We start from the raw sequence: 21,968 nt of genomic DNA, 5'->3' as shown, positions 1-21,968 counted from the left end.
TAGAAAGCGGACTAGCAGTTGTCAAGGTCAGGGTCAGAGGAAAATGGACCCTGACAGAAACTGCTTATGTGGTTTCTATGTGTAGAGTGAAAACATTTTAGAATCAGACAAGAGAAGAGAGTTGCACAGACCATGGTAAGTGCCAGTTTTTTTTTTTTTTTTTTTTTAATTTTAAAAATGTGAATTTAACTAAAATGAAAAAATAAAGGAAAGCCAAAAAAGAAAGAAAGAAAACCAAACTGAGTCTAATAGACTTAGGCTGGACATTCTGGAGCCTTCCCAATCACTCAACTTCTGACCCAATGGTGCTATCACTGAGGTGCTTCCATGAATTACAACTCATGACAATGTAATCACTGAAACTTCTCAGTGAACTCTGGCACTCTAGCTACTCACCTTTCATAAATATTTATTCTGTGTATGTGTGTGTGTGTGTGTGGGCGCGTGCGCGTGGGCCTCCCTGTCTGATTGTGCATCACCTGTGTGCAGGTGCCTGAGGGGGCTAGAGGAAGGCATGGCATCCCTTGGAGCTGCAGTGACAGGGGGGTGGGTGTGAGCCCCATGATGTGGTGCTGAGAACCAAAGCAGGTTCTCTGCAAGAGCAAGCGCGTGCTCCACTGAGGCATCTCTCCAGTTCCCAAATACATTTTTTTTAAACCAATTTCTTAGAACCTACAAACATCTATAAGAATATTAACTTTTAAGGCACATAGTCATAAAAGTCAACAGTGAAATTTCAGGACAATAAAATAGTCTTGAGAAATTAACATTCTAAATCTCTAGTGATCCTCTTTAAATAAACACAACAAAGAAAAACAGGATCTTGATTCAATCCTAAAGGTGCCTTCTTTTGATCTATGAACAGAGGTCAGTTTCTTTGACAATATGTCTGTGTAGAAAATTACCTGAATGATACTCAAGCTGAAATATGCCGAAGTTATTCCAGTACCTGTGAATTAACACTGAGCACTGCTAGCACGTACCTCTGCACATAGGTGGAAATAGCAAAGAAGTATGGTCGCTTCCGAACACGTGATGACCAAAATAATAAACACCAGGAACAGGAAGCCAAACATGTAGTACATCTGATGGGACCTGCAGCAGACACGGCAGACATGCCAGGGTAAGCATCTCCACACGACAGATGGCATGCTGTTCGTTCTGCTTTCAACTAGGAAGTTCTTTTCTCTCAACAAATCAAACAAGATAATTTTATGATGGAGGGGGCTGAGACAGGAAGGCTATGGTGGCAATGCCAGTGGATTTTAGCCTCCTGTTCAGGCAACTCTGAAACCACTATTCAGGAAAACGTGGCAAGCCTGCTTACCTACTAGGGAGTCAGGACTATTTGATAAAAACACAATAAAAAGTCAAACTAGGAAAAAAAACAACACAAGAGCACATAAGGCTTTCAAACCTGGAGACCTACCGTAACAGCTGGGAAGGAAAGGTGTTCTAACCATTTACAAAGCTCAGATTTATTCCAATCTCATGCTATCTCATCAGTAAAGGCGGTCACTATACACCAGCTGCCCTCCCACCCCCACAGTGGAGAGGCTCAAACTGCAATAGTTTACCATGGTGTGGTAGCACATACTTAATCTCAGCACTCAGGAGCTGGAGGGAGAAGGTCTCTGTGAGCTCAAGGCCAGCTTGGTTTATATAGCAAGTTCCCAGCCAGGCAGGGCCACACAGAGAAACACAACTTCAAAACAGGCTCTCCCCCAGGAACAACAGTGAGTGCAGGCTCTGGTGACTGTCTAGAACCTGGCACGGCATCAGGGCTCCTTCCGACCTCCCACGTGCTCCCAGCTGCTCCTCGGCAGCAGTATTACTTAAGAGCATGGGTTAGCAGAGATGGGCTCATCTGTCACACAGCAGCAGATGTAATCACTCCACCTCTAAAGCTCGTTTTCTTCTCTGGAAAGGAGGAGAACCCCGACACTTACCTAAGAACTAACAAGATTAGAAATACAAGCCTTCCATGACTGCTAGCTCTTCTCACTACCCAGCTCTACCCACGGAGAGAGCCTTTTGTTCTGTTCTCAGAACTGTTTACATCTGTAGCCCACAGCCAGTCCCTTACAACAGGGACGGTGAGGAGGGGAGGCCTGTCCATAGCTCACCAGATGCTATTGAGAATGAAGAAGAGCTGTATAAAGATGCAGCCGAAAGGCAAGATGCCCCCCATGACGATACCAGGCAAGGGCTTCGTGTAGAATGACTGCTCAGGGATCTGACGAGGAATCTGGTTGGTTCGAACTGGGTGTTCAATGGCCTTCCATCAAGAGGAAGAGAAAAAAAAAAGGATTTATAAATCAGTAGCTATTAAAATACTCTGCTCAATTTCCCCCTCAGTTTCTGCATTTATACTGGTGACCTGGACACTGGAGGTCTATTTAAGTCATCAACATGGAATACATAACCAGAAGCAGTGACCAAGACACTGCCAGGCACAGCACTTGGTCGGCCTTCAGCGCATGCCGAAGCTTTTTCCACAAGTCATCAACCAACCAGTTACTTTATACAAAGCAAGAAACAGACAACACAGTACGGCAATAATAGGGCAACTCTAGATTTTCACTTAAATTATATACTTACTGATAAAATTAGTTGGCTTGAAATTTCACCCATTGTTTTTATACTGGGAAGTGGGCAAGAATACCTTTACCCTTCCTTCCCCCAACTCACTAGTTTAAGAACAAAAGGAGGAAATATTGGAAACAAAAACAAAACCAAAGAAACCTTATGGCAAGGGAGGTGGTGCTGGAGGCCTGCATTCCAAGCATTCAGGAGGTAGAAGTGGGAAGATCAGGCTCGCTACAGAGACCCTGTCTTAAAAAAACCCAACATTTGGGGCTAGAGAGATGGCTTAGTGGTTAAGAGCTCTGACTGCTCTTCCAGAAGTCCTGAGTTCAATTCCCAGCAACCACATGGTGGCTCACAACCATCTATACCTTCTACTGCTGACTACTGCAGGTGTACATACAGATAGAACATTCAAAATAAATAAAATCTTTAAAAAAAACAAAATCAAAATCAAAAAACAAATCCAACATTCTAGGCCAGGTGGTGGTGGCGCAGGTCTTTAATCCCAGCACTCAGGAGCAGAGGCAGGTGTAAATCTCTGTGAGTTAGAGGCCAGCCTGGTCTACAACCTGGTTCCAGCACAGTCAGGGCTATTACACAAAGAAATCTTGCCCCACCCCACTCCCCCCCAAAAAAAACAAACAAAAGCTCCAACATTCCTAACACTGTTATTTCATGAGCTTGTTGTTCACACATTACTACATTTTTATGACATCTTTTAAAGCAGAATGTACTAATTTCCTCAGCAGAGACCCACTGAAATAAGTTAGCTCCTATGGACTCACATTCTTCTTAAAGCCAAAGTATGCACCAATAAACGTCAAAGGCACAGATATGCAGAACCAAAGGGCTAAGATGGCAACAAGGGTACCAAAAGGAATGGCTGCTGAAGAGCCTTCTCCCCAGAGGATCAGATTCATTATGAAGAAGTCGGCAAACACAATCCTGAAAGACAAACGGAACCAGAAACCACGTGAAGAAGGGACAGTACCCTGTGGTTCATGTTACATCAGTGACTCAGGATAAAGAACAAAAAAGGAGGCCTAATTTCAAAGTCACAGGGTACACAGAATTTAAAACTTTACTACAAACTGCAAAATTGCTTTTCTGGCTGCTTTGTCCAATTTAAACTCCAACTAGCAGCTGATGAAGCTGCCTTTCCACGTATTTTCATCACAGCTAGAACTGCTGTAACTTGCATTTCTGTGGACAACTGCAGCGAGCATCTGGAGCTTGCTGGCTGTGGCGTCACTTCTGCACTGGCTGGCTAGGCCCCCTGCTCGCTTTTCATTTTGCATGCTTCCTGCAAAGCAGTTGTGCATAATTTCCATACTCCTGTCACTTAATTCCTGCAAACACCATGCTTCCCCTTAAGGTAAGCATCTAAATGTGTGCAGTTACACTTCCGCCAGGGCTTTCTGGGTACAGTTATCAATTAGCAATAATCGCGCCTAAGATAACACAGCCACTGCTCAAGCTTCCAGATATATTGTTTTAGAAAAGGATGTTAATCATAAAAAATACATACCTTACACTGTTTGTCTGTGCTGGGGATTGAACCCACATTCTCACATGCAATACTTAGCATATATAAAGATGTAGGTTTAATTCCCAGCACAGACAAAAAGCTCTGAGCAGTCATCTCTCTGAGAGAGATGGCTAAAGTAGAATGCACGCAGGATGCAGTACAGTGACCAGAAGGAAGACACTAATAGCCCTGACAATGGCTTCCAGATTTGAAAATGGGACCGTCTCTGTCAATTTCAGTGAGGCAATGGGAAAGTACCTATGACATGAGCTGCTTCTGCAAATGTGTGCAGGGCAAGTGAGAATAGGAATGTAGGCTATCTTCTCAAGGCACTTTTGCTGGCGATGGAAAAGAAGTATTGGAAAGCTCTTTTTAGGAGCTAGGAGAGCTAAGCACATTTCAAGGAATGAGAGTCAAAACACAGAACATATAAAAGGGAACAACAGGAGATATAAGACTCGGGTGAGGACTGAAAGGCAGGATTCTGAAGGGGCTGCAGGGAAGTCCTGGGAAGCAGGGCACTTCTTACGGTAATAAGAAGAGTGACCATGACAAGAACGTGGCCTGAGAAAAGCCCACGCGTTGCAGCAGAACACCAGTGGCTGAGACTCACGTAGGTCTCCACTGGATCTCAGTTCCAAAGGAAGTGTTTGCTTCTGCTGCAAGTCTATCAAGATGCTGGCTGTCACCACATGGCTGTTCCCAGCCTGCCAGGCCCCACCGTGTGTGCTCCTCACTGCTGCTGCCTGGACAGTGGCCATTCCTGCCCACCAGAACTCTGACGGTCATGGAGGACTCTAGATGACCTCAGAAGCACTTCAAGAAAGCCAAGGTTGTTCTGATTTGTGCTGTTTGTTAAGTTATGTCATTCTACATAAAGAAATACACCAAAATATTGGCAATACATCTGATGAAAACCCATACTGGTCTGCCTGGGCATCTTTCAGGAAGGAACCTCGTTATGATCAGGTCAAAAGCTTTATCCCAACCTGATATGGCAACATGTCAGAACAATTGCTGCAGACTAACAGACAGAAAAGACTTTTTGTCAACGGAGGTACTAGCTAGCCTTTTCACTCACACACACTACAAAAACTTATATGACAGCAAATGCTTCTAGCATCTTAAGGTAATTTCCCATATAAAGTACATGGTGTCATTTAGCACAAGTTTACTAAGTATTCACTTTTCAAAAGTGAAATGCTTTCTTAGGCACCTGACTTAAGAGATGTTAAGGGATTGAAACAGCTGGGGAATAAGAGATGATCATTAAGAATTACTGAAAACTCACTTACCCAGGACAAAGAAATGATGTCAATAAAACATTTGTTTTCCACTTCTCGCCCCCAAAGGCTAAGGAAAAACAAAAATGTAAGCACAGATTTTTCTTTAAAGCAAACCATGCATTCACAACTTGAATGTTTGTCAGGCAACATAAGTGGCTCACCAGGAAGTGACCGTCACATACCCTCTGAGGCCTGTTATTAAATGGCCCACGGTGCTTGGCCTGTCCAGTATTACAGACTAAGCCACCCATGTACTGACACCTCAAAACAAAACAACTCCCCTAAACCCTCTGCTCCATCAGTGAATATGCCTGGGTCCAGAAGGCACAGAGAAGGCTTGGTCATCATGTGGACACTCTCAGAACCTGTTAACCAACCCTCAAGCCTGACAACATACTGAAATCCCCACAGTGTGTGTGAATCTCCAAGCTCTCCAATCCTGTGGTTTCTAGTCGGGATGGAGAAATGAGTGTGTGACATCAGGAAATAAGGAGGAAAAGGGCTACAGCCTTTTTACAGAACAAATTTGCTTATGTAATTTTTACTTTCCTTTGCTCCTAATATTTTTCTTCTACTTAAAAATATCAAATCATGAGCTGTGCAGACTAAAAAGTAACATTTCTTCTCTGGTCCCTGTTTAAATTAAATGAATGTGAATCAAGTTATTAACATTTGACATACATTCAGTTACTGTAGACTGTGAACTTACTGCTGAGTTTAATAAGAAACACAACTCAAAACTTCTAAGCATGGTTTTAAAATTTATTCTATGTATGTGAGGGTCTTGCTTCCATGCATGTATGTATACTGTGTTCGTGCCTGGCACCAGAGGAAACTATAAGGTACGGGATCCCCTGGAGCTGGAGTTAGAGATGTTTGCGAGCCACCATGTGGGTGCTGGGAACTGAACCTAGGTCCTCTAGAAGAGCAACAAATGCTCTTCATCACTGACCCATCTAGGGAGCTGTGGGGGAGAAGAGACATTAGCAGATGGTCTCGTGAAGTAATGTGGCTGGAAACAAGCCAGGCAGGGTCTGACTGCAACTCGCGTGTGCTCACACATGGCCCTCTGACAGCAGAGTACGAAGAACTCTGGAAGGCGCCCTGACTCACACACCCTACCCACACACGTAAGCAGGCCCACACGGAATCAAGTCTAGCCCGGTCTACTTCAGCCTGAGGTCTCCAGAGCCCCACGTTAAGGCCAGCGGGGCCAGTGTGCGGGGTCTCCCTTCAAACACTGCTCCTACCAGCAGACCACAGGGCACTGAAGACAAGGCTTCAGCATTCCTACGCAGCCCAACTGCCTTGTCATCCTACGTCCTCAGCCACCGACCACACCTGTGGCTCTAACCTCTTTTCTCAAACTTTACTTCTGAGGAGTAAGAACAGAAGGGACAGCAACTAATGACACACCAAATGTTCCTTCCTTCAGGAGTCCCCAAACAGTGACATCTTTGTTTCCTTTATGAATGTTAGGTTGGCATGTGGTTTAGTTGAACTCAAAAAGCTTTAAAAAAAAAAAAAAAAAAAGGGAGTGAGGACAGCAGACAAGCAGCATCCCAGCAGCCTATGCGACTGTAAACCACTTCCAGGTAAATATGCGACAGTCACCATGTAACCAAGACCCCACGATGCAGGCTCATGCCTAGCAACCTGTGATACCTGACCCATCCCTACCCAGGTTCAGAACCACAAGGGTGGCAGGCTCAGTTCCAGTCACTCTGGCTTTTACTTACACTTGTAGAATCTGGCAGCAACATAGCCAGCAGGTGTGCCCAGTAGCACCCACAGGACCACAGCACACGTCATCAGGGCTCCTCGATTGGCAGGGGACAAGAATCCCAGACAAGCGAAAACTAGTAAGTAAGCAATCAAAGTTTAAATGTTATTCCTCTGTGGTGAAATGGCACAATGCTGCTGTTTTTATACAAGAAACAAATAAACTCATGAAGACCACACACAGTCCAATGCCGCTAGGCCAAACCTTAGTGACGGCTAACACTGCCTGAACAGGACTCCACACAGAGTAAACTCTACTGGGGAGTCTATCTAGGTAGTTCCTGATAAAATGCTAAAGCAGAACTCTATCTTCAAGTGCTAATTCTGGGCTGAGTCTATTGGCTCTCTGGTGGCATCATCCCAAGATTCTGGCCGATTCAGATTTTTTGAGATCCCTTCTCCAGGCCTACCTTCCTGCCTGAGTCTTAACATTCTTATAAACCCTAGCCCTATCTATCAACACCACTATCTTGCTAACATTAAAATATCAACAGGGAGCTGGGCAGTAATGGCGCCAGCCTGTAATCCCAGTACTTTAAAGGCAGAGGCAGGCATATCTCTAGAAGTCCAAGGCCAGCCTGGTCTACAGAGTTAGCCAAGGCTACACCGAGAAACACTGACTCAAAACAAACAAACAAACCAAAAATAAAAAGCAAAAAACAGCAAGTGCTACTTGGTCTTCAAAACAAGGCTAGCAATCTGAGGGTACTGCCTAAAGGGCTGAATTGTGGCTCTCATGTAGAAATGAGTTATTTGCATCATACAAATACACAGTAATCTAACAGAGAACGACTGTCCATGCTGCCTCACACTGTATCCAGCACTAGCAGCAGGAGCAGGGGAACTCCTACGAGTTTAAAGTCAGTCTGGTCTACAGCCTGAGATTTCAGGGCAGCTCAGGGTATAAAGTGATCCCACTCAACAAAAGACTACATCCACTGTTACATATTAGAACCAAAAAAGATCATATGTTCCATGGAAAAACTTTAAAAGGTATCTGTGGATTCTTTCGGTAATTCTTTCAGACAGTTGTTCCTTTTCACCAGCAGAGGGACCCAACAATGAAAACCATGGTTTAAAATAAAAATAGATACATGAAGCTGGGCTTGGTGGCAAATACCTGCAATCCTGGCAGAGGCAGGCGGATCTTTGTGAGTCTGAGGCCAGTCTGGTCTACAAAGTCCAGGTCAGCCAAGACTACACAGAGAAACCCTGTCTCAGAAAAAAAAAAAAAAAAAAAAAAGTACAGAAAAGTCTATTCACAGGCAGGTTCTCTAAAGAGAACAGGGACTTAATGCAGCCCCAGGGAGGAGTCTCAGAGCCACGATGTATCTGCCCAGTCCTCTAAAGGGGATCTATTTCACTGATAAAACTTTCTATAGTAAATTCCTCAAGATGCCCAGGTGGCTCGTGGAGACCCCGTAGTTCTGGAACACTGCTTGAGAGAGTTCTTCCTCCCTAAATCTTGCACATGAGAAAGCACTGGAAAGCTTCCGGCCTCACCTTCAGGTCCTTGTCTTCTCTAGTGGATGCTACAGGTAGCATGGGCTCTGAGCTTCCTCTGCAGCTCAATCCGATAACCTGAGTGGCCCTGGCTGCAGCCGGCTTTCTAAGGACCTGCACACCTGCAGCCCCACTCACCAAGGCTAAGGCTGCTCTCTTGGCTGCTGCCGAGAAAGGGACGCCCTGTCAGCCTGTGGGTGAATCTAACCTGCCTCTGAGGCTTTCACAGCCAAAGCACAAAGAATCTGAGCATCAAAAGGGCTCTTAGCACAGCTACTCAGCACAGGAAACTCATTTCCAAGTATTACTCAGAAACAGTATTTTCCTCTTAATCTTCATTTAAAACTTACACAGAGTCACAAAAGTCATGATTAAAATCTGTGTCCCGGATCCTAGGAAGACTGACAGCAGCATCCCCTTTCTTGGAGGACGGAATATATCCCCATGAACTAGTTTCCAGCCAAATTCTTCCTGGGCATCCTCCTACAAAAAGAAAAACTCAGTTCAACATGTCGCGTGCTAACATTTTTGTTTGTTTACCACTCAATATGCTGCTACACATTTTTCCAATTTAGGTTAACGTGAACATGGAGTCTTAAACAGCCTTCTAGAATTGTCTCCAAAGGAATGCTCTGCACTGACGTCTACAGTCATCAGAAAACTGCCCCACACAAAGCCCTCTGGAAGAGCCTCAGCACTGCCAAGAGAAGAGGATGGGGAAACACGCTAATGATTGCTACCTAACTGCGGCAGGACACTCGGCTATACACATCTGTCCTGCAGCCCCCATTGCACCGCCTCACATGGATGTACCGTGTCAATAACTCTACCTGGCTGCTCTGACACAATAAACACAGCTGTCTCCATCCCACGTCTCCCCCAGCAGATGACACTCCTCCTTCCAAGCACTCAGCCTACAAACTTTCGTGCTGCTTCCATATGACACCATGTGCCCACAGAGGCCGTATTTCCCTCCCTTCTCTTGGCTCAAGTCCTAACACTTTACTCGGTCTCTGTGCAGTTACAATAACAGGCCTGTTTCATCCCTTGTTCCCATTTAGCTGACCCTCAATGCAGCAGCCAGGGAGAGCCTTTTAACTGAAGGCTGGGCCAGAAACCTGGGTCACTCACTGGTCCTCTCCGGTTCTGTATTCTGGAGCTAATTAGGCAGTCAGCTCCACCCACTTGCTAAATCCTCCCGCCTCCCCACCCGCACCCCCACCCCGATGTATCTGTCTACTTCCATCTTGGAGAGATCTGTAACTCCCTCTGGACTGGCCTCTGCCTCTCCAACCTCTCCCTGCTCCAAACCATTCTCCACCTAACATTTCAAAGTCATTTTCAAATTCTTCAGCAGTTTCTCAACGACCTTTCTTCCCTAGATACACATACCCAGCTCCCAGCTTCCTGGTCCTTTAGAATCTGCCACTGCTGGCAATTTCTGCTGTCCCTCCAGGTCCATCTGAATTCCTCTTACAAGTTCACACTTAAACTGCTTAATCCTTCTAGGCAGTAAGCAATGCTGCTGCTAGCACATCCCATTTCTCTTTTACAGTAACTATAAATCGACTGAAATGTAAAATGGTTTGAAGTCATATGCAGGCACGAGGCTAGCTCATCGTAGCAGTAATGACCAAAGTCCTTCTTTGTACAGACCACTTTCCATGCACTTTGGTATTAACAGTTCCAGCCATTAAAAGGAATACAAAACTGAAGCATTATTAAACATTCACAGCCTCATAAGAGATGAAAGGAAACTCTATCTGGGACTGGTTTAATCCCAGGGTGGGGAGGGGGACGTGGAAGGGGTTTAGGAGCCCTTTGCTTTGGTAAGGCCTGTCTCAACCGTGGAGGCTGAGCAGTACATGCAGCTAGCTCTCTTTAGCTGAGCTGGCGCTAGCCAGAGAACTGTTTCACATCACCTCCTACTTACTGAACAGACAGACTTTAAAAACCACCTATGTGGAGGCACAGACCCCAAAACACAGCACTGCAGGGATCAAAACTTAAGGCCAGCCTGGGCTACATAATGAGACCCTGCCTCAAAATAAAAAAACGGAACAGTGAAAGACAAACAAAACCTCAAAACAAGAACAAAGAACAGAGAAATTTTGCCCAAAGAGGAAAAGCTTTTACCTGGGGAAAACCTATGTGGCTTATTAAATAAAATGAAATAAAACTTAGGTTACTACCCCTGCAGAAAGTCTATTAAAATGGTTCTCTCTCTCTCTTACACACACACACACAACCCCACAGGTACACTTTTCAATTTTGCTTCTTTTTTCTGGTACCATTTTGAAGTGTCTTTTCACTTTATATACAAAGTTGTCTCACTGGTGTTAATAAATGTGTAGTATTCTACTGTGTAGATCTTTCATAATTTATACACCAGCCACCTATTATCGCTTATATTATACAATTTCTAAGCAAGTATAACATACCTACTGTTTAAAAACAAAACTAAGAATAAAATCCATTGTACCCTGGTTAATTCCAAACACGAAGCGCCAGGTCCGGGTCCTCACAACCTGAAAGGACTGGTACTGCCCAAGTGCCTTCCAGAGGGCACAAACTCTGCATTCTCACTGGTATGTGCTCTCTCATCGCCTACACATGCAGAGCCAACTGAACCAACACCACTGTGACAGGCACTCTGCTCTTTGTGATGACATCACCACGTGGGCTTTAACTCTATTACCAGTGTGTGTCCGCGTAGAGGTTGGAGGACAACTTTCAGGAATGGTCTCTCCTTGCATGGTGGGCTCTGAAGACTGACCTCAGTGTGCCAGGCTGGCACACTAAGAGCTCTACCAGATGAGCCCATCACCTGTTCTTTGTTACAGATTGTATTTTTTTCTTGAGTCCTTTGCCCAGTTCCTTCTTTTCTTTCCTGATGAATACCTATTTGATCCTAATACTCTTCACCAAATAATTTTTTGTCCATATTCATATCCTTTTAAAAATAATTTATTTAATTTTATTTTATGTGCATAGGCGTGAGGTTGTCAGATAAGCTGGAACAGACAGTTGTGAGCTGCCACGTGGGTGCTGGGAATTGAACCCTGGTCCTCTGGAAGAGCAGCCAGTGCTCTTGCCCACCAAGCCATCTCTCCAGGCCCCATGCTCTACCCTTAAGCCCCCAATATAGACTAGTTATACACAGGCTCTCCTTGACAACTCCTCCATCTCTCTCTCACTGTCTCCATTTACTCACAGTGTGCCAACTCTACAAAAGTTGTTTCAGTGTATATTTATTTGTGGTCAAATGTTTTTGTTCATGACAAAAGCGTTCCTAAGGTCACAGAAGTACTTGACTTCATTTATATATTTGTCTGTGAAATACTTTATCTATGGGGTTTCTGTTTTTCTATATTAGAAAAAATTTAGCTCCTTTTTCTTCCCCCTATATTTCACATTCTACAACTAAAGGTTTCCACATGTGAAATCTCTGTGGTGTCGAAAGACGAAACAGAAAGTTTCCACTCACCGTTGAGTCCACCTGGTTGTACCTGGCAATGTCTTTATGCAGCGTGCGCAGCATAATCATAGCCACCATGCCGGACAGGAAGAGAACAATGACCAGGGAGTTCATTATGCTGTGGGGGGAAGCACACCAGGATGGAGCTCAAGCCAGCTGGACAAACACCCCAAACTCTGTTCACTACAGAACTTCAGAACAGCTCAGCCAAGGCCAGGCGGAGGTGCTGCACCTTTGACCCCAGCCCTCATCAACAAGAGTCACTGTGCTCGGACTCACTATTCTTATTCCGGTGCATGTGCAGTACTGCAGACTGATTCCAGGGCCACCCCAGCAAGCCCTTTCCCACGAAACTCCATATCCATGGTCCATACAGGTTGTTTTCTTTTGTTTCTCTGTGTGACCCTGGCTGTCCTGGAACTAACTTTGTAGACCAGGCTGGCTGAGAACTCAGAGATCTGCCTGCCCCTGCCACTAGCTGTGCACCACCACACCTGGCTCACCTCTAGTTTTATAGGCCAACTACTGTTTCCAGTGCAACACACAGCAAGGCAAAGGACTAGCTTGGACCTTTCACAAACTTACTGAGGGGCAAACCTACTGAGCAAATTAGTGAATGTCAAAAGATTAGCCAGCAAAGCAGGAAAAGGAGGGAGATAGCACAGTCAGCTAGCTCCAAGGAAAAGTTCTGAGTCATGCCTTGGAGAGAACAGCTTCAACAACAGCAACTCCCTCAACCGTGACCCACCGCCAGCAATGTCCTCAGAAGCTCCTCCCATGATCTCTAACCCTTCCGTCATTCCACTCCCAAAGCTAAGTATTTCCACAGTAAGAGACAAACTTTGAAATAGATGGGTGGTCTAAATGCCCCACGGCTTAAAGCAGCGGTTCTCATCCTGTGGGTCGGGACTCCTTTCGCAAACTGTTATCTCTAACAGTAGCACCTTACAAACAGCAACAAAAACAATTTTGTGGTGGGCGTCACTATAACACGAGGAGCTGTATTAAGGGGACATTGCCCTAGCTCCCTAGAGCCACTGGCTTCCCGTCAGGATCTGAGCTCTACTGAAGACACGGAAGAGCAGCAGCCCGCCAGGCAGACTAAATGCACTCTTACCTAAACCACTGAATGTGGGTATGAGGCATAGACTCCAAAATATAGTCCCATCTCGACGCCCATCTGATGTCTTTCTGTTCCTGGGGAGGGAAGAAGGAAACTCCTGAAATCCTCTGATAGGCACATTAAGAATCTAAACATTCTGGTCAACACTCTGCTACTCAGTCAACACCTGTAATTTTAACAGCAGTATCCGAGTTACTAGTGAGAATGAGGTAGGTGCAGATATACTCACGTCAAGTGCAAATCAGAATGAAACTAAGCAGTAAATTAAACAAACAAACAAAAAAAAAAAAAAAACGAAAGAGGCCTGGCAAGAGTTCCAGAAATACCTACGTTTGTGTTTTGAAAAGTTGAGCTCTAAATTACAACTAGTACAAATGAATTTTCAATGCCAAACTTTAGAGCTGGATTTAATTCCTTGAGAAAATAAAGAAGAATGAGTTCTTTATACTGCGCCTATGGGATGACTAAAAGACCACAGTTATAATCTAGGTACAATAAACATGGTAAATGCCACTCATACTGGGGTCTTACTTAAAGACACACACTGTTTATTGCGCAGACATTAAATATCACAACGATATTAGCTAGACATTTAAAAAAATTTTAAAGCAGAGATGGAACACTGCCCTATACTTTTGACAATTATTTTTTCTTTCCTAAGGACCTTTTCCACTAAAAACAAAAACAAAAACAAAAAAACAAACAACCCCCCCACCCCCCCACCATTTTTCAGTATTGTAAGAAAACCTCCCAACATGAAGCTTTCCGTTTTCCATTTAAATTTCTACCCTCATTCTGATTGTTTCCCACAAGCTTCTGAGATGTCTGACATTTTCCTATCTCCTTCTATGTCTACTTCCTACAGCTTGTCTTATAAGCATCTCTTATAAGCACAATTCTCCAATTTCCTGTATCTTTTCATTGAAACTAACAGTTTTAGGAATGATTATGTTGCTTGGTGCACTGACAGGCTATTCTAAAAAGCAGCTCATTCAAAGCTTATCAACTTGACAGACCTTCAGCCTTAGTATTTTTAATTAGGTTAAGTGGTACATACTTGAAGTTAATCTCTGAATTATACTAAAGATTTAAACACACTCACCTCAAAACTAATAGAATAAGTATAGGCGATTTTGATCTCCCCAGAAGCCTTGTTACTTATGTCCATAGGGGGTCCGGAGCAGTCTGGTTTATCTATATGGGTATGCTTGAAGCTGTGGAAAGAAACATTTTGGCAAGATAATGATAAACTTCAGTTTAGGAAGTGAGGTAAAATACAAGGGCCATAAATTTTCTCTAACGCAGCTAACTATAAAGATAACATCATTCATATCACATTACAAACTTCTCTCAAACATGACTGTTAGTGTGAGTCTGTGTGTGGTGGTGTATAATATGTGAGAGCATGTAAGCCATGGCATTTATGTGTGTGGAGACTGTAGGATACTTTCGGGGAGTCAGTCTTCTCCTTCCACTGGTAGGATCAGGAGCTTGAACACAAGTAAATAGGTTTGCTTGGAAAACAAATTTACAACCAAGCCATCTTGTCACATTTTATAACATATTTACTTCATAAAAATAATGTGCTTAGTTACAAGAAATCCGAATGCTGCATTTAGAAGAAGAGCAAAGCCCCGCTCCTCTTTTAACATAGGGTATTGCCATGCTGTGTGTGTTGACCTTGATGCCTGGACTCAATGACCCTTCTGTTTCACGTGCTGGGCCTACAGGCACACACCACCACAAAAAGTCAAACAACCTGAAGAAAGCACACAGAGGGAGTGTGAAGTAACTGCTGCGTTAGTATGTCCTGTTTTTCTTCACAACCAATAAACATGGCTAATTCAGTAGCAAGAAAAGTCGTGGAAAATACAATTCATATCTAATAACACAGGTTCCTTCTTTCTCTTTGGAGACAGGGTTGTCTGTGTAGCCCTGGTTCTTCTGGAACTCACTCTGTAGACCAGGCTGTCCTGGAACTCAGAGATCTCCCTGCCTCTTCTTCCTGAGTGCTGGGAAAGGTATGTGCCACTACGCCTGGCTCAGAACAGGTACCTTCTAGCTAACACCTACACAACCTCAAGAGACTCCCTTGCAAAGGCTGGCATGGAGACTTTCCAACCGCGGTGCCAACAGCCTCATGGGCCTCTAAGCAGGAAAGCCACCTGTCACCAAAGAGATGTTCTTCCCATGACACTGTGGCAACCCTCAGTACCTACAATACATCAAAAGGCTGTGAAAATTCTTGAATGAAAAATAAAGCAAAATGCAGGAAAGCATCTAATTCTGACCATTTCCATTACAAAGAAATAACAACTACTTCTCTGAGCAGCCTATAAAAAAAAAAAAAAACCTTCAGAAATACCACACTGAAGGAAGTTTTTCCTGTCATTAATTTGCAAATATCAGAATAACAAGGAATAAGCTACTTGATCTCAAAATACTTCTTCTTTGGACCTAAGTTTATTGGAAGTTGTGAGATACAGTCTCTCACTCACGAGGCCAGGCCAGCTTGGAACTCGCCATGCACTCACCTCAACCCTCTGCCTCAGCCTCCCAAAGTGTGAGCCATCACCCCTGGTTGCAGAAGGTTTTTGAACCTACTATATGTATGTATTGTGTGTGTGTATATATTTAAACCTACTGCATATTTACCTCTTTGGTTCAAGTTTAGCGGCCACTAATCGTGCTCCCATGGACCCAGTTTCAACAACATGATAATGTATTTTGATGTCAACATGATTGAAGATGTAGAAAGTGTCTCTTTCATGAAATTCTGACTGTGAAACAGAACTTAAAGTTAAAGACAGAAACAGTAACTATGGGAGAAACAAGCAGAGCATTTCACAAACAGCTACAGTAACAGACACTTAAATTCAGGTTTTAATCCTTCCTCATTACAACGCTAAAGTTTTAAGCATGAAGTCCTCGTAAGCCAAAAATAACTGGAGAAGGTAAATGATGCTAAGGTTATAATTTTTTCATAAAACTAATAAATATCTACAGCGACTAATACTTTCTAGCTTTACTTAAAATGTTAAGTTATAATATGAATCTGCTAAATTGCCCACATTAAGCATATCTCCTCTCTAAGAATTTTGACAACTGCTTAGGTTTACATCCAATATTCTATACTATCAGGTGCCTCTGCTCAACTTTCACAAGCGGATTAATCAATATAACGAGACCTAGGCTAACTTAGCAGCTCATATCCAGGAAGAGAGAAAATCAGGTTGCCTGAGGACACAGAAACTTTATACTCCCAATAGTGGCCACAACAAAATAATACAGAATGAGAGATTATTACGCATTGATCTTAACAATTCCATGTTAATATCTCTGTTCTAAGTATTCCATTTTCATCATAAAAGCAGGGCTTCAAAGACAAACAAACCTTATAAAAAGCATATTCTCAAGATTTTGCAATATAAATTCATGAACTTAGAGAGAAGCCTTTCTGACAGGTTTCTTTCTTCCCTTTTTTAATTTGGTTTTCCGAGACAGGGTTTCTCTGTGTAGCCCTGGCTGTCCTGGACACTCTGCAGAACAGGCTAGGCTCGAATTCAAGAGATCCACCTGCCTCTGCCTCCTGAGTGCTGGGACTAGAGTCGTGCACCACCGCCCATATCTACATGTTTTTAATGCATAAGATTTATGTATCAGATATTCCTCCTGCAGAGCTCCTCCTACCCTTAGTTTTTTCTTATTTTTCCTTAATCTGTTTTCTCTAAAAAAAAAGTTTTTTTGAAACTATTTTAAGAGAAGAGAAAGGGTTTTTTTTTAACTATTTTTTTAAACCAATGTTTAATTCATAAAACTACAAAGGTAACTTTTTAAAACAATCAGTTCCATTGTATGTGTGGGCACATATGTGGAGGTCAGAGGGCAGCTTCAGAGAGTCGGTTATCTCCTTTTTCCATAGGGGTTCTGGGAATTGAACTCAGGTCAGCACGCACTTTTACCTACTAAACCATCTCACTGGCCCTCAATCTAACTTTTTTAATGAAAAAAAAATTTCTTTATAAAAGATTTATTTTTAGTGTGGGCACGGTGGCACATGCCTTTAATCCCAGCACTCAGCAGCAGAGACAAGCAGATCTGAGACCATTCTGGTCTATATAGCAAGACCATTCTGGTCTATACAGCAAGCTCCAGGACAGCTAGGGCTACCTGGTTGAGACTCTGTCTCCAAAACTTAATGTGTTTTTTAAAATTATCTGCACAGTGGCTGTCTGCACGGTACCTGCACCTGTAAGTCCAGGTGCCCGTGCAGGAAACAGGCACGGGTTCTCCTGAGCTCGAGGGGTTGTAAACCAGCTAGGAACTCAAGCTGAATTCCTTGCAAGAGCAGTTCATGCTGCTAACCTCCGAGCCATGGCGTCAACCCTTAAAATAAATGTATTTTAGTACTGTAAGTGCATGTGTGTCTTGAGTGCCAGGTACCCTGCAGGACAGCAGAGGGCACCTGGAGCTGGAGTGCCAGGCTTTTGTGAACCAACTGACATGGGCACCAACCCTCAGATTCAGGTCTTCTCCACAAGCTCTTAAGAAGTGAACATCCACCCAGCCTCAGAGTGTAAATTTAAGTGAGTCAGAACAAAGGCTTAGTTAGCCCTTAACACAGACCTTAACACAAGAAAGAGACTGTAAATGTTGGACTGAATCTGTATTTTAATTCTGGAGTTAAATCTGCACAATATTCACCTGCCTTAAGTTTAAGATCTAAGGACTGTACTTGAGAACATCTATCTGTATTCATTCTATGCTTGTAACAGCTCTGTTCAAAGACCAAATTCTCCTAAAGAGCAGTGCCAAGTTCACCATGGACTTACACTAATAACACAGGCATCTTTTGCATGGCCTTGGTCTGTAATGTAACAGCCGATAGGAAATCCAGGATTACAAAACCTCTGACCATCTTCGACATCGTAACACCATGTAACAGGCATGTTATCCACAATCCTGTGCACGGAAGGAGAAGTCAGTTAGGAGAGAAGCTAATGAACACAGCTAAGAAGCGCTGTACAAGTCAGCGCCCTCACCGTACAACATGTAAGCTCTCTGTCCTAAGACTCCAGTATTCACAAGGTTTTGATGAAATCTATGACACACTGCAGTAAGGATAAAACTTCTGTGGCTTTAAAACTACAAATGCATGTAGAAAAGGAGTTTTATACACTAGCCTGCTTCAGCTGTGAGTTTAATGACATCATCTAGGCACCTGAGTACAATTTTTACCTTCGGCAGAGCCCTTGAAGCTTGAAATAGGTGCAAAGCAACGTATCTGGTTCCTTGGGAGCTGTTTAGGTAGATATAAATGACGACTATTACAGTGACTCAACAGAAAAGCAAAGAATATAACTGTAAGATAAAATTTAACTAAAGGGCAAGGAAAACAAGTAGAAATTGCAGTCTTTTTTAAAATCCAAGTGATTTATAAAAAAGAAACATTGCTATAAAGCAAGAGAACACCAAATCTTTCAAAGTTTATTGCAAAAAGCATTAAAAGAATAATGAACTTCTGTAGCACTGTGAAACCACATTACAGTCTGAGCATGTGGTCCCCTAAGCTTAGAACACACTGCAGGAAACAAAATAAAAAACTAGCCAATACACTAGCTGTACTGCAATCATACGACTACACTCCAGGGCATGTTTTATTTTTTAATTAATGTGTGCCCTAGGAAGTAAAATTATGATTCTACATTCACACAAGGTATATGTTAATGACCTAATAAAACATGTCTTGTCATATTTAAGTGCTACTTAATAGCACTCCATGTACCAAATCTTAGAACCACCTATACTATTAAGCTGTTTACTATTACACCCCAAAGATTAACACTATAAAATATTAGAAACATAAAACAACACTATATAAATAATTCAAGAGTTTTGTGGGAAACTAAGTAGTCAGCTGCTCTAGACAGAATGAACTATAAGCAGTGAGCACAGACAGGAGATACAAAATGTCTCTATGCCTGCCGTAGAAAGAAAACTCCACCCAAAACTTAGTGTTCTAGTTGCAATAAGGAAGTTGGGGGCAATTAGGGTTTTAAAAACAAACATTTTACTTATTTGTAATTTACTTAATGCCTTGATGTTAACAGCTATTTCAAGTACTAAAATGTACTAAACAGAAAGAGAAATTCTTTGAGATAAATCTAAGAAAACTTAAAGAATATCACTTAAAATTACTGCTGTCCCATGTCAGGAAGCAGTATTTAATTTCTAAAAATTCAACCCAATTTCCAATTCACCACAGTGCAAAAGGATGTGCAGGTGGAATCCAAGTGGGGTGACTGGTCTCAGCTTTCTTCCAGAAGGAGCCCCTTCCAGTATACAGGGAACATCCTCCCTCAAATCCAGGCCTCTGTGTGAAACACTGCCACCAATACAACTTTACTCTAAAGAACTCACTTTCCTATTAATTTAGTTATGAAAGTTCTTGGTTAGACTGGAGTAACTAAAATTGTAGCCAAGAGGAATGAAATTTGGCAATAAAGTTCTACTGTGTGATAACAGCAGATTTGTAGTAATAAGAAGTGTGCAGGTGTGGAAACTGCACACCACTCTCCTTTGCTGAACTGGTAGGATCTACGATTAAATGTGCTAAAGTTATCTTCAAAATCCCTTTCTACACCATTAGCTGCAGCCTAGAAGCTCTGTGTCATTGATCTGCGACGAGGAAAGCACCTAGCTGGGTATGATTCCACTTAAAAACATCACACAGGGCTGGGGCGTGGCTCCATGGAACAGTGCCACTCAGTATGAGTGAGACCCTGTTTGTGGTCTGCAGTGATACCTGTACACACTCCCTGACTTACAACCTTAGACAGAAAGCAGAGGGACAGAGAGACAGGACAGCTGAAGGGAGTTCAGGTACCAGTGTTGGGATCAAAAGCAGGCTCTAGAATGATGGAGCTGCTCTGGCTATGGATAAAGTCAGTCCCAAAGAGCTCAAACCCACTTTTAATGACCCAAGTCAAAATAGAAAATTACTCAAGTAACAACACTATATCCCATTAACCTTTCTCTATATCAAGGAGGAAGAATTTATGTTCAGTTACAAAGTTCTACAAAGACAAAAAAAAAAAAAAAAAATCACCATTCACATCCGAGAATTCATACAACTATAGAAACAAATAAAATGCAGACCTACAGAGACATCTAGACATCTGACCAGGAGAATGCCTAGTATGTCCTCAAATAAGCAATCACCAGGACACAACGTCCGCTTTTCTAGGTTCACACAGCCACCCTTTCACACAGCCACAAACGCAGAAATGGGAAAGCCTACGTGACAGGCAGTGCTTCCCGGGAGGGACGGCAGGGCAAACGGCTGGCGGGGCTACAGGGCGCCGACTTGCTAGTTAATATTTCTCTGTACCACCTGACCGGTGTTTTCTCTCAGCATACATTGCTTAGTAATTTAGAAAAATTACCACAACCCCCCTAAAGCAGCTTGGCAGAATGAATGAAATGCAATGTACAACTTTCATAGCAAGATGGCATAAGAATTCAATACTTCTGAGCATTTTTCAAATTCTGAGAGACACATTTATTTCTGCCAGTTCTGCTTAAAGTCATGTAGTATAAACCTTCTAAAGTAGAAATATACTCAACTCAGTTTCAGTAAAACCACTGAGAATCAATGTTTCCAAAAACAGAGTGACCTGGGGCTCAAGGACTAAAGTCTAGAATAGAATTACCAGTCTCTAAATTCCTCTTCATGACGCAGATTTGAAGTCATAAACTTTCCCAATTCAACGGCAAAAACTATTATTTACCAGCACTTTTCCAGTTGACTTTTTAAAGCTGAGCCATTTTCTGCAGCTGCCTTTACAAACTGCTTAGGAAGCTTTACTAGCGAAGTCCTTCTAATTTTGGAAACTACCTTAACTTGGTTTTCTTCTTATTAACACTCCCTAAAATAAAAATGGACCTAGACTAGTTGCAAGATTCACTAAAGATTTTCAGGTGCCCTCCTGTTCAGAGCTGCTGAGGAACAAATGGTTCTGTTATCTCTCTGACCTATCCCAGCAGTGCTGGGGTAGAGCCACGGGCCTTGCACATGTCAGTCACCACTGTGCCACCAGGACACCCTCAGTCTTTGCTTCCATTATTGCCAGGACCCAGAGTCTAAACAGTACTCTCAGAACAAAATGGTACCAGAGAGAATGAAAATAACCATAGGCCTGACAAGTTTGTCCTCGTTCATTCAACAAATGAGCCACTGTTAGAATAGACGGAAGTGAAACAAATACACAAAACAAATATAAGAGGAGAACCTCAAATAATCTTTTAAGTATAGAGAATAATTTGAAGGAGAACAACCAAGAAAAGATGGCTCCCACTGATGTGGCAGTTGCCTATGTGTGCAATTGTATCAGGCAGCAGAGCGCTTGGTACCGGGAACTACCAGAGCCTCTCACATGGAGCCCCAGGCTCACTCTGGCCAACACCACTTCCGCCTTTCTGCACTCAGCCCTGCTTATCTAAGAACAGTTGGTTCAATGACCAACCAATGAACCGGCATGTGCTCCACCACTGTCTTCCTTCGCTCTGAGTTTGGAACAGAGGAACTGAGCTGACAAGTGTGGAGGAGCACCAGCCATGGTACCCCAAGTCTGAACTAGGGTCCAGCGCTCCTCATTTTCCTAGGAGTGTATAAACTTT

At 43.0% G+C, this 21,968-nt stretch overlaps 1 protein-coding gene across 1 annotated transcript in view; it reads right to left on the bottom strand.

Annotated features, from left to right (window-relative positions):
- The window catches only part of Tm9sf2 (transmembrane 9 superfamily member 2), a 48,489-nt gene that overhangs the window by 5,781 nt on the left and 20,740 nt on the right, over positions 1 to 21,968 (bottom strand). Inside the window, exons 5-15 of the mRNA XM_021644481.2 lie at positions 18,122 to 18,251; positions 15,945 to 16,069; positions 14,392 to 14,503; positions 13,284 to 13,363; positions 12,176 to 12,284; positions 9,039 to 9,171; positions 7,143 to 7,262; positions 5,413 to 5,470; positions 3,375 to 3,534; positions 2,127 to 2,278; positions 984 to 1,095 (exon numbers count right to left, since the gene is read on the bottom strand). Of these exons, the coding sequence (XP_021500156.1) occupies positions 984 to 1,095; positions 2,127 to 2,278; positions 3,375 to 3,534; positions 5,413 to 5,470; positions 7,143 to 7,262; positions 9,039 to 9,171; positions 12,176 to 12,284; positions 13,284 to 13,363; positions 14,392 to 14,503; positions 15,945 to 16,069; positions 18,122 to 18,251 (1,291 nt within the window). The remainder of the gene's footprint in view (positions 1 to 983; positions 1,096 to 2,126; positions 2,279 to 3,374; positions 3,535 to 5,412; positions 5,471 to 7,142; positions 7,263 to 9,038; positions 9,172 to 12,175; positions 12,285 to 13,283; positions 13,364 to 14,391; positions 14,504 to 15,944; positions 16,070 to 18,121; positions 18,252 to 21,968) is intronic.

Source organism: Meriones unguiculatus, chromosome 9, assembly GCF_030254825.1.
Source record: "Meriones unguiculatus strain TT.TT164.6M chromosome 9, Bangor_MerUng_6.1, whole genome shotgun sequence".
In the NCBI taxonomy this organism is placed as follows: Eukaryota; Metazoa; Chordata; class Mammalia; order Rodentia; family Muridae; genus Meriones; species Meriones unguiculatus.
Note: the sequence above shows the minus strand (reverse complement) of the source record. Positions and strands in the feature narration are given on the sequence as shown.